Raw genomic sequence first — 15,611 nt, forward strand, 5'->3', positions numbered from 1 at the left:
TATTCTGCCATAAAAAAAAGTGATAAAAGGGGAAATTTCCAAGAAACCTGGGACATCTTGTATGAACTGATGTAGAAAGAAGTAACCGGAATTGGGAGAACAATTTCTACAACAGGGTAAAAGGAAACAACTCTGAGAGACTTCATATAGCCAAGATTCCAGAGTGCCTGAGATGAGCACGCTACTCAATTCCTGAGAGAGAAATGATGGACTAAAGGTGAAGATTGAGACATGTTTTTGGACATGACCCACTGAGAAGAATTTGTTTTGCTTGACCATCTTTATTTGTCACAAGGGATTTATTTTTTTTCCCTTTTTTTCAGTGGGGGAAGGTTCATTGAAGAAAGAAAAAATTTTTACTAATTGAAAAAATGATTTAAATTTAAAAATATGATGATTCTCAAATAACATAATAATAGTAATACATAATAAAATATATAATACCCACCCCAAAAAAACTATTTGATTTTACACAATTGAAAAATGTTCAAAGGATATGAACAGACAGTTTTCAGACAGAGAAATCAAAGCTATTTATAGTCATATAAAAATGTTCTAAATCACTATTGATTAGAGAAGAGCAAATTAAAACAACTCTGAGGTACCACCTCACACCTCTCAGATTGGCTAACATGGCCAAAAATGAAAATGACAAATGTTGGAAGGAAGATGGGAAAATTGGGACACCAATACACTGTTGGTGAAACTGAACTGATACAACCAGGAGAGCAATATGGAACCATGCTCTAAGAGGCACAAAACACTGACTCAGTAATATAACTACTAGGTCTATATCCCAAAGAGATCAGAGATAAGAGGAAAGGACCTGCCTGTACAAAAGTATTTTAGAAGCTCTTTTTGTAGTGGCAAAGAATTGGAAACAAACTTGGGGGATGAATAAACAATTTGTTGTTCATATGGTTGCAATGGAATACTATTGTGCCATAAGAAATGATGAGTTTAGGAAAACCTGGAAAGACTTATGTGAACTGATACAAAGTGAAGTGAGTGGAGCCAGGAGAACAGTGTAGCAGTAACAGAAATATTTTACAATGATCAACTGTAAAGGACTAACCTGTTATCAACAAAATAAGTTCCCAAGATATACACAAGGGAGCCAGGATGAAATGCTGTCCACAGCCAAAGAAGGAACTTTTGGAAGTCAAATCTTCCACTTTATTTCCTTCATTAGTTTTTTGTATTGTATGTGTGATATGTTTTCTGTCACAGCATGAGCAATATGAAAATATATATTGGTATAGCCTATATCAAATTATTTACTGCCTTGGGGAGTGGGGAGAAGGGAGGAAGAAGAATATCTGAATCCAAAAATACCAGAAAACAATTGTCAAAAGTTGTTTCTACATGTAACTGAAAAAAAAATAAAAATTTTTTAAGAACAAATTACATTGGGACAGCTAAATGGCATAGTAGACAGAACTCTGGTCCTGAAGTCAAGAAAACTCATCTTCATGAGTTCAAATCCAGCCTCAGACACTTACTAGCTGTGTGACTCTAGGCAAGTCACTTAACTTTGTGTTTGCCTCAGTTTCTTCATCTGTAAAATGAGCTGGAGAAGGAAATGGCAAACCACGCCAGCATCAAGATAACCCCAATTGGGATCATGAAGAGTCAGACAAGACTGAATAACAACAAAATTAAATAAATTATTTGTCATCACTTATAAAATGAAGGTCAGTAAAAGGCAACATGGTTATAGGGTTAAGATACTTACTGAAAAGCAATTGACCGAATCTCTTCTGCCATGCTGGGGTTAAAGTGAAGAGATACAAGCTTGAGATCGCACAGTTTGGTGGATTTGGAACTGGTTAAGTAACCAAATCCAAAAAGTAGTCACTAATGGGAGCCTGTCAAATTTGAAGAAAGTTTCTAGTAGAGTGACTTAGACATATGTCACTGGTCCCATGCTGGTCATCATTTTTATCAAGACTAAGATGAGGGGGCAGCTGGGTAGCTCAGTGAACTGAGAGCCAGGCCTAAAGATAGGAAGTCCTGGGTTCAAATTTGACCTCAGATACTCCCTAGCTGTGTGACCCTGGGCAAGTCACTTGACCCCCATTGCCTAGCCCTTACCACACTTCTGCCTTGGAACCAATACACAGTATTGACTCCAAGACAGAAGAAAATGGTTTAAAAAAAAAAGAATGAGATGAATGAACAGTGAACTGGCTTGATTGTCAGATTTTCAGCTGGCACAAGACTGCTACCACATAGGAAGTCAGAGTTCACATATGAAAAGATCTTGATGGACTGAATCAAGGAAGACAAAATTAACACAGATGATTGTAAAGTTCTATATTAGCATGTAAAAATTCCACTTCACACTGACCCCAGGAAGGGGCAGAATGACTAACGGACAATCTTTGTGAAATAGAGTCAGCGGTGTGACAACCCCAACAGCTCATGCCGTTCTGGGTTGTGGTGACAGAGTCCAGAAGGAGGAAATGAACAGTTCCACTGCATTCTGCTTTTATCAGGACACAGCTGGAGTACTTCATTCAATTCTGAGAACCACAGATTTAGAAAAGACTTAATCAAGCTGGAGTGCATCCAGAAGAAAGTAACTGAGAAAGTGAGAGGATTAGAGAAGGAACCATGTAAGTTTTAGTTGAAGGAAATGGTGATGTTTAACCTAGAGAACAAAAGATGTTGGAAAGACATAAAAAGAGTGGCTTCAAGTATTCAAATGACTGTTAATTTGGAAAAGGGATTAGACCTGATCTGGGTCTGCTTAGCCCAACAACCAGATCCAGAAGTATATATATTTTTTTTTTGTGGAAGCAAAGACCTGGAAAAAAGTAGATGTCTGTCAACTGAGTTCATGGCTCATCAAATTTTGATGCATGAATATTATGAAATATTACTGTGCTATAAGAAATGACAAATATGATGAATACAAAGAAGCATAGGAAGACTTACATAAGCTGATATAAAATAAAATAAGTAGAACCAAGAAAGCATTATACACAATGACTACAACAATGGAAATAGAACAACCACAAAACAATTGAAAATGAATATTGCAGCATTATAATGAACACACGTGACCCTAAAAAAGAGATACAAGAAGACACTTCCCTTGCTGATGTGGAAGTCCATGGATAGAGAACGTTAGCTATATTTTCAAATTCAATGCATTGATCTGTTTTTCTTGTTTTATTTTTCTCTTATTCTTTTTTCTCCCCCCAAAATCTTTGTTTTATGAAAAATGGCTCTCTGGGAAAGAGAAGGAAGAGGAATAGTAGGAGAAATTTAAGCAATGTAAAATAAAAAATATGATTAACAATTCTTTTTAAGGGATTCAGAGAGACAGTGTGAGGAAGGGAAAATATTGTACAAAAGTGGAATGCATTGCCCAGGAAGGTGGTAAGTTCTTCCTTGTTTTTCCAGAAGAATGGGATAACTACTTGTTGGGGATGCTGCAAAGGGCTCATCAGTCAAGTATGAGTTAGACAAAGCAGCCTTTGAGGTCTCTTCCAAATAATCGTTCAATGTAACAGCCAGGAGTCTAAGACAAGGGTATCAGTCTTCTTCCTCCTTCATTTCTCCATTTTCCATTCTTTTCATTTAAGTACTAGTAAACCAATGTGGTTTTGCTTCTGAATGTTTATTTCATATGCATGTGTAGATGACTGGCAGGGAGAGAAAAGGAAAAAGAACAGATTATAATAATCATATGTAATTATAGAGGAGGGACAAGAAAGTTCTCTCCCAGAAGTGTGGTCTGAGGACTCGTGAGTTTTCTAAGACCCTTTCAAAAGATCCTTCTTCTTCTTTCTTCTTTATTCAGTTGGAATCATTTTTATAATAATACTATGATTTTTTTCATTTCTGATGCAGTTAATATTGATTGACATACATAACCTACATAAACTCTGGCAGGGAGGCAGCCTCAATAATTCTTAAGCATATAAAGGAACCCTGAGACCAAAAAGTTTGAGAATCACTTAGTCCATCCTGATCCTAAAGGGAAAAACAAGGACTTTGTAAAGGATTTGAGCTCTTTGATGATGTTGGCATTGGAGAAGATGTGGGAGGAAGCATGATAAATCCAGCGGCTGGCTTAGGTGTGACCTTGAGTATGATTGATATCACTACGCTTTAGACTCCTCGTTTATGAAAAATAAATGGGGATAAATAGCACATTATCTACATCATAGGACTATAGTGAGAGAAGTTCCTTAAAGTCTGTAAAAGATTAAGTTTATAACAACTTTATGGCATAAGTACTGTCATTCCCATTTTACAGATGAAGGAAGCGAGACTCAGAGAGTATCGGAAGATGGATTCAAATGCTGGACTTTTGGCTCAAAGACCAGGCTACTTCTTCTATACTATCTCTGCCTGTGGCACACAGCTGTAATAGAGCTAATTGTGATGACCCAAGGCCAGCTGAACCAGGTAAGGGCATGTGTAGGTTTTATGCTCCTGTAGCACTTTGCATATGCTCCAATCCTAAAGGCACCTATTGATGAAGAAGACATAATTTCTTATTTACTGTGTGATTATTTTTCTGTTTCAGCTTCTTAAGACATTTGTGATTCCTCCCAGAGAGAGGAAGCCAAGCACTGGCCTCAAACAAAAATAACAATTTTAAACCCTTCCCTTCTTGTCTACTAGTATCCAAGGCAGAAGAATGGTAAGGGCTAGGCAACTGGGGTTTATATTGAGTTATACAGCTAGACAGAGGAGGTCAGATTTGAACCCAGATCTTCCCTACTCCAGGCCTGGTGCTCTATACTGCCCCAGCCTCAAACAATTTCAAATGCACTGGTTGTTTTGTTAGAATAGAGCACTGCATATTGCAACTACAAAGGACCTTAGAGATAGTCTAGTCCAGTTGTGTCAAAATTAAATAGAAAAAGGGGTGCATCGCTTCTGAGCCTTTTGGCTAAAATCAAGTGCAGAAAATGGGGTGTATCGAGGTGACTCGCTGGAATGGCAGCCAGCCCTAGCGATGGGAGGTCCTGAGTAGGACTAGAGGTAAAATGGCTTTCCATGGTCCCATGGCCAGCTAAGTGGCGGATACAAGACTGGAATTCAGATCTGTTCTCCTGGGCCAGTGTTCTCTCCAGTATTCTCACCTAGCAATTAAGTAAAAAATAGCAACTCCAAACCCTCTTTCCCTCACTCCTGAATTACTGCAGCAGCTTTGTGACCAGCCTTTCCACCTCCAGGATCTAGCCTGAGCATTCTATTCATTCCAAGGCATCAATTCTGCCAAGTGATTCTGTGCTTAAGAAATTCCAGGGGCTCCCTGTTGCTCGCCAAATGAAGTTCCAACCCCTCTGCAGAACTCAAAAGGTCTTTGATGCTACATGCCCACGCAACCCATCCATCTTCATCTCCTCTTCTCCCCAACACTCTGCTCTTCTCAGGCCAACCTCATTGCTCCCCAAATATGCCATCCCCACCTCTGTGCCTTGTTCTATGCCATAGTCCTTCTAGAAAGCCCTTTCTGCCTACAGCCCAACTAAAATTTGCCATTTCTCCTCCCAGTTCCCCAAATGTATTGTATCCATTCCTCAATCTTCTGCATATACCAGTCCACCAACTTGCGGTGCCTATCTTCCTCTCCTCTATGTATCCAAATCGCACTTGCCCTTCAACACCTATCTTCTCCAGAAATTTCTCTAACCACTATAACCTCTACCATCCACTCTCTCCCTTAACCTAATAGGCAGGTCAACACAATAGTGGGTATTGGAATGAAGTCTTAGAGAAAGGAGACTTCAATTGGAATACTGGCTCTAATATTTACTGGCTAGAACCAGTAAAGCTATTCTCCTTTTTGAGCCTCAGTTTCCACATCCATAAAATCGATGTAGCATCACCTATACTGCCTGCCCCACAGGGTTTTTGGAAGGCAATCCCTTGTTAACACTTAAAGAGCTAACTTAAGAAATGTGAATTATTGTTACAGCATTCATATTCTGGATAATTCAGTTTTGCATTGTTCCTAATCATTGCACATATTTGTCTTATCTCTCTAAAACAAACCTCCCTAAAGATCCTTGAGGTTGGGGTGCAAGACTCTTCTGATCTTTTTATCATAAGGTGGGATGGCACAAAGCGTTGATGTTCAGTTGCTTTCAGTCACATCTGACTCTTCATGACCCTACTTGGGGTTTTCTTGGTAAAGCTACTGGAGCCATTTCCTTCTCCAACTCATTTTGCAGATGAAGAAACTATGACAAACAGAATTAAATGACTTGCCCAAGGTCACACAGCCAGGAAGTGTCTGAAGTCAAATTTGAAACCAGGATCTCCCATCTAGACTTGGCTCTATCCATTGAGCAACCTTACTGCCCCTCTCAGGTTAAGGAAAGGAAGCAACAATATGTAACAAGTCCATTTTGGACTTGATCTGAAATTTCCTTGGTAGAGAGCTCCTTTTCCAGTGCAGATGAGTACCTCCTCTGTGATTTAGTAGTTGTGAGAGTCACCTAGCCAACATATAATGGAGACAATTTCAGTTGAGTGCTGAATTCAAACCAGACTGAAAAAAGTTGGGAACTGAGAAAAGAGGAAATGGAAGAAGGCAGTAAATAATAGACTTTCTCAAAGAAGAAAAGCAGGAGAATGTGAATAGACTGGAGGGTAGGAAACATTCTAGAAGAGGGAAGAATCAAAGATGACTCTGAGGTCATGAATCTGGTCGATTTAAAGGTATCAGGCTGTCAACAACCAAAATAGGAAAGTTGGAAGGAAGAACAGATTCAGAATGAAGATTATTAGTGCATAGATTTAGAGTAAAAAGGAAATTTAGAAGCTATCAAGTTTGACCTGCCCCCATTTCACAGATGAGCAAACTGAGGCTCTGAACTATGAAGTGACTTGTCCAAGATCACATATATTAAATGTGTGAGGCAGACTTTGAATCTGGTACCTATTCCCTATGCCATTAATTAGTATAAGTTCATCTTCAAATGGAATGAGTTTGCTAGATCAATTGGACACCTAAGTGGAGATGGCCAATAGAATCTGTGGACCTGGAGTTCAGAGAAGTAGGTAGATAACACAGGGAGGCTGGGGGATGTAGATTTGAGAATTAACTATATAGAGATGATTATTGAACACACAGGTCTGATGAACTCATCAAACAAGTGTGAAGAGAAACAAAAAGAAGATAGAACCTTGGATTCGCATCTGGAGGGCTGGAAAAGGATGAAAAACCAACAAAGAATATTGAGAAGGAACCAAGGGCATCTTTAAAGCAAAAATTAAACAGTGTTGTAGAAGCAAATGGAAGAGGGGCAATGAGGTGGCTTACTGGATAGAAACCCAAGACTAGAGATCTTTCCTAGCTATGAGACAAGTCACTTAACTCCACAAGCCCTGGACAAGTCACTTAACTCCAGATACCTAGCCCTTACTACTCCTCTGCCTTTGAACCAATATTGATTCTAAGACAGAAGGTAAGGGTTTAAAAAAAAAAGAAGCAACAAATGGAAGAAAGCTTACTCTGGAAAAGGGGGGTGGACAGAGGAGTCCAATGCTGCAAAAACATTAAAAAGAATGGGAACTGAGAAAAACTCATCAGTCAGAGTTAGTGGAACCCACCTTGGGTGAGTAGCTGAGAATTCTCCACTAAAAAAATTCCCTCCTCTAGCCTGAGCACTGATTGCCTTTTCCAGGCACATCTCATCAAATATAATGCCCCTGGGAAGGGCGGTGTGAATGACATTATCAGATTGCTTTTCTTACTATCCAAAAGGATATGGACAAGCATGAGGATACTGAACAGAGAAGGGTGGAAGTGCCTGATAAGGAGAAAGGTGAAAGAGGAGCAGAAAGAGGAAAGTTTGCTTGGCTGAGGGTGTCTCTCAGACTAGCAAAGAGAAATAAGCAAGTATTGTAAATATTATCATGGGTCTCTCTACATCAAGATAATGATAAAAGTAACATTTATGTAATGCTTACTATAGATTAGACACTGGGATAAGCACCTCACAATTATTATCTCATTTGGTCCTCACAACAGCTTTGGGAGTATTATTCCTATTTTACAGAGGAGGAAACTGCAAAGGTTAAATGACTTGCCTAGGGTCTCACAGCTCTCAGGGTCTCAGCCTAGATTTAAACTCAGATCTTCCTAGCATTCTAGCCGTACCACCCAGCTGCCCCAAGCTACAGTTGCAATGTGGTAGAAAGGGCCAGGATTTAGAATCAAGGAAATCCATGGGCAAATACTAAGTCTATCACTTAGTAATTATAAGATTATGAGCAGGTTACTTCCCTAACTTCAATTTTCCCATGTGTAAAATGGGGATAATAATATCTATGTTATCTCTCTCCTTTTTTAATCTCTTACTTTCTGCCTTAGAATCAATACTATGTAGTGGTTCCAAGAAGAAGAGAAGTAAAAAAGGAGTTAAGTGACTTGCACAAGGTCACACAGCTGGGAAGTGTCTGAGGCCATATTTGAATCCAGAACCTTTCTCTCCAAGCCTGGATCTTTATCCACTAAACCACCTCAATGTCCCTATGTTATCTCTTTCTAGCATCATTATAAGGAACAAGCTGGAGAATGTACATAAATATACTTTGTAATTACGGATAAACAAGTTGTGGTATATAGTTGTAATGGAATTCAATTGCACCAGAAGGAATAATGAACAGGAATGATTTCAGAAAAACCTGAAAAGAATTATATGAACTGATGCAAAGTGAAGTGAGCAGAACCAGGAAAATAATGTACACAGTAACAGAAATATCATATAATAATCAACCATGAAGGATTAACCCACTGTCAACAAAGCAAATCTCCAAGATAACCACAAGGGATTCATGAAGAAAATGCTATCCACAGCCAAAGAAGGAACTGTTAGCATCTAAGTGCAGATCAAACATGTATCTTCCACCATATGTCCATTAAGATATTTCTATTATATATGTGATATGTTTCTTCTATCATGACATGAGCAATTTGCAAATTTGTATTTCATGAAAGGGCAGGTATAACCTATACCAGACTATGTATTGCCTCAGGGAGGGGGAAAGGGAAGAGAGGGAGAAAAAATCTAAATTTTAAAATAGCAAAAAAAATTGCCAAAAATCACTTCTATGTGTAAATGAAATTTTTCTAATTTTAAATTTAAATTTTTATAGTGCTATCTCTGTATAGATGGTGATGAGGTTCCCATTCATCCACAGGTAGGACAGAACATGCCTTTAGCAGTTTCTCCAGCAATGGGGCTAACTATTCATACCCTCTTGCTCCTTCCCCCTTTGGCCAATAGAGTTTGCTTGAGAGTTAGCCATGAATCATGATGGTTTCAGAGTACTATATCTGAAAGAAGACATGCTAGGGGCAACTAGGTGCCTCAATGGATAGAGAGACAGGCCTGGAAACAAAGATCCTGAGTTCAAATCTGGCCTCAGACACTTCCTAATTATGGAACCTTGAGCAAGTCATTTAACTCCCATTGCCTAGCTATGATTGCTCTTCTACCTTAGAACCAATTCTTAGCATAGATTCTAAGACAGAAGGTAAGGGGTTTTGGTTGTTGTTTTTTTAAAGAATACATGCTGCTCCCTAGTTTTACAAATGAGAGGCAGTTTAGAAGCAGGCAGAATTAGGCTTATCACCTGCCACTCTCCACAGGTCTAAATTTCTCATTGACTTTTCACTGGTAACTTTAAACTAATGGTCCTGAGATCTTGGAACTTTAAAGGAGAGCTTTTAATAAAATGACACCAAATAAGCTCAAGATTAAAAAAGAATAAACCAGTGGGGAAGTTGGGTGGCTCAGTGGATAGAAATCCAGGTCCAGAGATGGGAAGTCCAAGTTTGGTCTTGGATACTTCCTAGCTGTGTGACCCTGGACAAGTCACTTAACCCCCATTGCCTAGCCCTTACAACTCTTCTGTCTTGGAACCAATACACAGAATTGATTCTAGGATAGAAGGTAAAGATTTTCTTTAAAGAATCAATCAATCATTCAAACAACAGGCACCAACTATACGCCAGATACTTTTCTAAACACTGGGAATTCAAAGACAAAAAATGAAACTATTAGGAGAAACAGAATGGTTTTTTAAAATAGGTCTATATAAGGTAAATAAACTAGCTACAAGGTATTAAGGTAGGGGGAAGTGGAGACATGTCATTAGCTGCTGAGAGGATCAGAAAATCATGTAGGAAATGGCACTTAAAGTGAACTTTAAAGGAAGCTAGGGATTCTAAGAGGCAGGAGTGAGGAGGAATGCATCTCCAAGCAGAGAGGACTTAGTGCCTGGGCAGAGACATGGAGACAAGAAATGGAATGTAAAATCTGCAAGCAAATCGACCGGTTTGACTGGATGGTAGAGTACATAACGGGGACTAATGTATAAATTGGGAAAGCTAGTTTTAAATGACAAAGAGAATAGTCCATATTTTATGGGAAAGGCAATAGGAAACCACCAGACCTTTCTGAGCAGGAGAGTGACCTGGTCACACTAATACCTAAGGAAAATCACTTCGGTAGTCATGTAGATAATGGATGAATCAGAGGAGGTGACACTAACCCTAGGAATTTCCAAAGGGGACAGATAAGAACTAAAGATTTGAAGCTCCTAAATGGGATTATCGCTCTACTCCACCTCCACTACTGGCATCTCTGTCTCTAATCCACACATGCATACACTTAGGCTCATCCTTCTAAAACAATGATTTCCTCATGTCATTTCTCCCCTCAGGAAACCAAAATGGCTCCCAACTGGCAACTACACCATGCTCAAATTCCTCTTCCTCGATTTCAAAACCATCCACAATTGAAGCCTCCCCAATATTCCTAGTGTTATCTTCCTCTGCACTCTAGAACATGGACTTTGCCTCATTCAGTCCTCATTTCACTCACCCACATATCTCCCACTTATTTCTGCCTCTCCCTTTGTTCACACTACCCAAGTTCATTTCCTGTCCATCATTTTCTATCCCGTATGTGATTTCCCATAGCTGAGAACTTAGAAAAATCTTCCTTTTATATGACTGGTCAAATCTTACTCATCCTTCAAGGTCTAGTTCTAGTCTAAACTCCTCCATGAAATCTTCCTGGGGGCAGCTGGGTAGCTCAGTGGATTGAGAGTCAGGCCTAGAGATAGGAGGTCCTGGGTTCAAATATGGCCTCAGACACTTCCCAGCTGTGTGACCCTGGGCAAGTCACTTGACCCCCATTGCCTAGCCCTTACCACTGGTCTGCCTTGGAGCCAATACACAGTGTTGATTCCAAGACAGAAGGTAAGGGTTTAAAAAAAAAAAGAAAAAGAAATCTTCCCACTCTAAAGATTCCACCCAGTGACTTCTTTCTCTTTTCCCTCATTAGTTGGCACTTCTCAGAAAGCTTGGCCTGGTTGTTATTAATTAACTTTCTTCCAGAACTTGGACTTCTAACTCTCAAATGAATTTATCTCATAATATTATATATACAATTACTTGTATATCAGAGTCTTATCTCCCCCACTGGATTAGAAGCCTAGGGACTCATCTAAACTTTGTATCCCACCTAACCTAGTGCTCTGTCCACAACAGGCACTTCATGGATATTACACTATACCACGGGCAGCTAAGTGACCCAGTGGTTAAAGTGTTGGGCGTGAAGTCAGGAAGGTTCATCTTCCCGAGTTCAAATCTGGCCTCAGACACTTACTAGCCATGTGATCCTAGGCAAGTCACCTAACCCTGTTGGCTTCAGGTTCCTTATCTGTCAAGTGAGCTGGAGAAGAAAATGGCGAGCGACTCCAATCTCCTTGCCAAGAAAACTCCAAATGGGATCATGAAGAATCTGACATGACTGAAAAAGATTAACCAACAATACTTAATTGGTTTTTTATTGTTTCATGTGTGTAGGACTTGTCTCCCAGGGAGGACCATTAGCTCCTTAACCACAGGGATAATGTCTGATAAACAAAGGTAGCTCCCAAAAGCTCAGAACTGAGTACATAGTCCATTTTCAGTAAATGACTCCTTCAGTTGTGCTAGGGCACTGTAGCAAGGTCCAAGAATGGGGACAAGAATGATCTAAAAGGTTAAGGCAGGTGTCTTTGCAGGGCAGGCAGTAAGGGTACACACGTCCTGCTCTAGGAAGCTAGCTCTTTAAGATGAGGTCATCCTGACCCCATGAAACCAGCAATAGTAAGTAGTTTGACGAGTTTGGTTTGCTTCTGTTTCCCCTCTTCTGCTCCAATAGCACAACACAGAAGCTTGCTGGGGAAGCTGCTGACTTTTCTCCTCTTCTCTCCTCCCCCCCCCCCAACCCCATCCTTTAGCTCCAAGAGAATAGCATGACTAGTAGATAGGGATGTGGCAGATTTGAATCCTGAAGGCCTTCCTGATGGATGTCCTCCCCCAAAATCTAAGACCGATCACAAGGAGGCAAGCAGCAATAAGGGAAAGGGAGGAAAATAAACAATCAACATCTACAGTTCGGACAAGAAAATGAGAGGAAGACTTGAAACTGAACGCTGAACTGGTCCTCATGAGGAGAGGAGAGAGAAGATGTAGCCAGAAGTAGGAGCAGTAACACAAGAGCTGTGCTGAGGCTTCCAACAACCTCTCAGGGTTTAGGCTGAATTGTCCTTCCAAACCACTAGTCTAATGCAGGTCTAATCAGCTGCTGACTCCCAAGGCGAAGAAAATCCCCTTGAAAGTCATGTCACCTCTGGAGGGCTAGTCACAGATCTAGGGTCATTGGGCAGGCATTTCTAGTAGTAGCCTTTCCACTTACATACTTGGAAAGTAATTTTATTTCTCTGGGTCTCAGTTTTCTTGACTGTAAAATGCAAATAAAGGTTGGAATTGATCTTTAAAGTTTCTTCCAGCTCTAAATGTTCTCATCTGCTCTTGCAATGTACCTGTGATTCCCCATTGCTGAAAGATCTATTTTTATTTTTAAATGATGAATTGCTGCTCTCTTTGGAGCATTTCAAATGCCCTCCTCCCTCCACCAGCAGCAACATCAACTAGCAAGGTCTTGAGATGAGGGAGAGGAGTTGGGAGTGGGCAGGAGGGGGGATGTATGGCCAACTGGGGTGAAGGACAGCTGTCTAATCAGAAAAGTGAGTGAGGGGTATTTAATACAAAGGAAAACACTGGAAAAATCACATTTGGGGAGTAAACTTGTAGGATGAGGTGAGGAGGGAAGCAGGTATGGCAGCACTGGAAAAGGTGGTTGAGTTGGACCCAGACAAATTTGATCCCTAATAGTAACTTCAATTTGGGACTGGCCTGGCACAGGCTCTGGACTTAAGTAGGCAGAAATAAGCAAAAGCTATGTCCAACCCTCAGAGAAGCAGAGGCAGAGAGAAGAATATTTAAGTGTATAAGTGGTCATTTTTCCAAATATTTTTCCAAGTCATACTTTCTGGGGATATTTCTGTTCATGTCAAGAGGCTCTGTTGTGAGAAAGACTGGCTCATATTTCTCACCACATCCCTGGCTCATAATAAAAATTCATCAAAAGGTAGGATCATAGATCTAAGGCTAGAAAGGACCTTGGCCCCCCATCTGATGCATGCCCCTCATTTTACAGATAAGGAAACTGAGGCCCAAGGAAGTTAAATGACTTGTGAGTGTCACAAAAATCAAAGATAGGATTTGAACCCAGGTCCTCTGACTCCAGGGCTAGTGCTCTTTCTACTATCCCAGAACACATTAAGCTGTGAATTTTCTTTATATGATCAAATCCAATGATGGGGGGAAAGAAAAATTCAGAATCACTATTGCATTCCCTCCTCCCCATCTTCCAAAACCCTTCCCTACAAAAACCCCTTTCCCCAAACACCCTAAACTGAGCATTGGTCAAGTTCACTAAACAAGAAGCTTCTTAGGCAATCTGACCCTCACCTCCCCCAAAGGAGCTTTGAGAAGTAACTCTAGAGTTAGGTAAAGAAGGAAGGACCCTGAAACCCAGGTCGGAGTTCTCAATTTCGACCCTTGTCACTGACCCCCAGCATTCAAATAGGATTTCTAATCATTCAAAATTGGTGTTGGCATTCAAGGCTCTCCCTCTAGGGAGCCGAAGTTAGATTATGAATCTTTATCGTTCTCCCGTATTATGGGAGTCCGAAGTACACACATATGGCCTCTGAGTCCTTGCTCATTAGTGACCCCTGGCTTCTCAGAGAGCAGCATTTATCTGGGTGCCACTGAAACTTAATGCTGCTCGGTGTCTCCCTGTCAAAAGGAGGATGGGGGGAACCGTATACATCCTGCAAAAACCAATGAAATGAACCCCCGTCCCCGGAGCAGCTAGGACAGGGTGAACTCCAGCTGACTCCTCGGCCCGTCCCCCAGCCCCAGCCTCAGTCCCGCGTTCCACTTTCTGACCTCCTGATGTAGTTTCGGCCATATAGGATCTGTTGCAGCAAGGTCACCACGGCAAAGGCGCAGATGAAGATGAAAAACAAAGTTCGATTCCCGAGCAGATCCCGGTTCGCCGAGGGGTCGGCGTAGCCCATCCTGGCTCGGAGATGGGGCAGGAGACTGAGTTCGACAAGGGCTCGGTTCCGCGAGCCCGGGGGCCCAGCTTTCACTGACAGGGGTCAAGTGCTCCTGCCTCCAGCCCCAGACCAAGGCAGCCCAGGACCCAATGCCCCATGGTGCAACCGTCCTCCTTCTCCTCTTCCTCTTCTTCCTCTTGCTCCTCCTCCTCCTTCCCCTCTCCGCTCCCTGGGGCTGTCAGGCGAAGCACCGCGCTCTCGGTGGGGTAAACTTTCTAAGCACCTTGGTCGTGGGTGTCATCCAAAATCATCCGCGCCCACTCAGGGGAGCCAGAGGCGCAGCGGTTTGTCGGGGCCGGGCCGGCCCCTAGCCTTCCTCCTCCCTCCCTGTGCCCCTCTTGCCGGACAAGCTCCCTATTTCCATTCCATAGCGAGATTCCAGATGCCCCTATCCGAGAGACTGTACATCGCGGGGGGCAGCAGCCAATGAGAAGGCCTGGGGCTCCCACCCCCTTTCCCCGCTCCCCAACGTCCTCTGCCCTCCTCTGCTTCTGCTCCGTGATGCTGGCAGTCAGGGCTCGCCGGGAGACGTGACCGGGGTGTGCTATGATCGAACAAGTAGGTAGTGATCAGGGCGATTTGGATTTCGTCCTGCAGGAAAAAGAGGAGGAGAAGAGAAGCGGGAGGAGGGGTTGGGGAGGGGAGAAGGAGGGGGGAAGAACAGCGGCAATCTGGTTCATGAAAAGCTGTGTTTGTAAGTGGGGGAGGAAGGCAAGAGCAGAAAATGCCGGTTGAATCAGGGAATGAAAAGCCCGATTGAGAGGAGGGGAGGCGTGGAGCCCAGCTCCCAGCCTGGCTGTATTTGCATGCGGCAGGAAGGGTGTTTAGTCACCTCTCTCTTTCTCTCTCTCTCTCTCTCTCTCTCTCTCTCTCTCTCTCTCTCTCTCTCTCTCTCTCTCTCTCTCTCTCTCTCTCTGTTTTCTCGGCTTTCCTGGTGATTTCTCAGGAGTAAGCAGGAGCAAGGTCAACTGGGCTGCTCTTCAAGGACAGAGAAAGAAAGAGAGACAGAGAGAGAGACAGACACAGAGAGAGAGAGAGAGTGCTTGGCTCCTGCAGGCTGATATATCACTGGACGGGCTCCCCCTGCCAACTGGCTAGTGGGCAGA

General features: G+C 42.0%; 1 protein-coding gene across 1 annotated transcript in view; it reads right to left on the reverse strand.

Moving 5' to 3' along the window:
• ST8SIA5 (ST8 alpha-N-acetyl-neuraminide alpha-2,8-sialyltransferase 5) overlaps window positions 1–14,473 on the reverse strand; it is a 180,841-nt gene extending 166,368 nt beyond the window's left edge. The window contains 1 exon segment of the mRNA XM_056824395.1: window positions 14,333–14,473. Within this exon segment, the coding sequence (XP_056680373.1) occupies window positions 14,333–14,463 (131 nt within the window). The 5' untranslated portion in view covers window positions 14,464–14,473.
• Window positions 14,474–15,611: the final 1,138 nt, after the last annotated feature.

Source organism: Monodelphis domestica, chromosome 3 (genome assembly GCF_027887165.1).
Source record: "Monodelphis domestica isolate mMonDom1 chromosome 3, mMonDom1.pri, whole genome shotgun sequence".
NCBI classification, from domain to species: Eukaryota; Metazoa; Chordata; class Mammalia; order Didelphimorphia; family Didelphidae; genus Monodelphis; species Monodelphis domestica.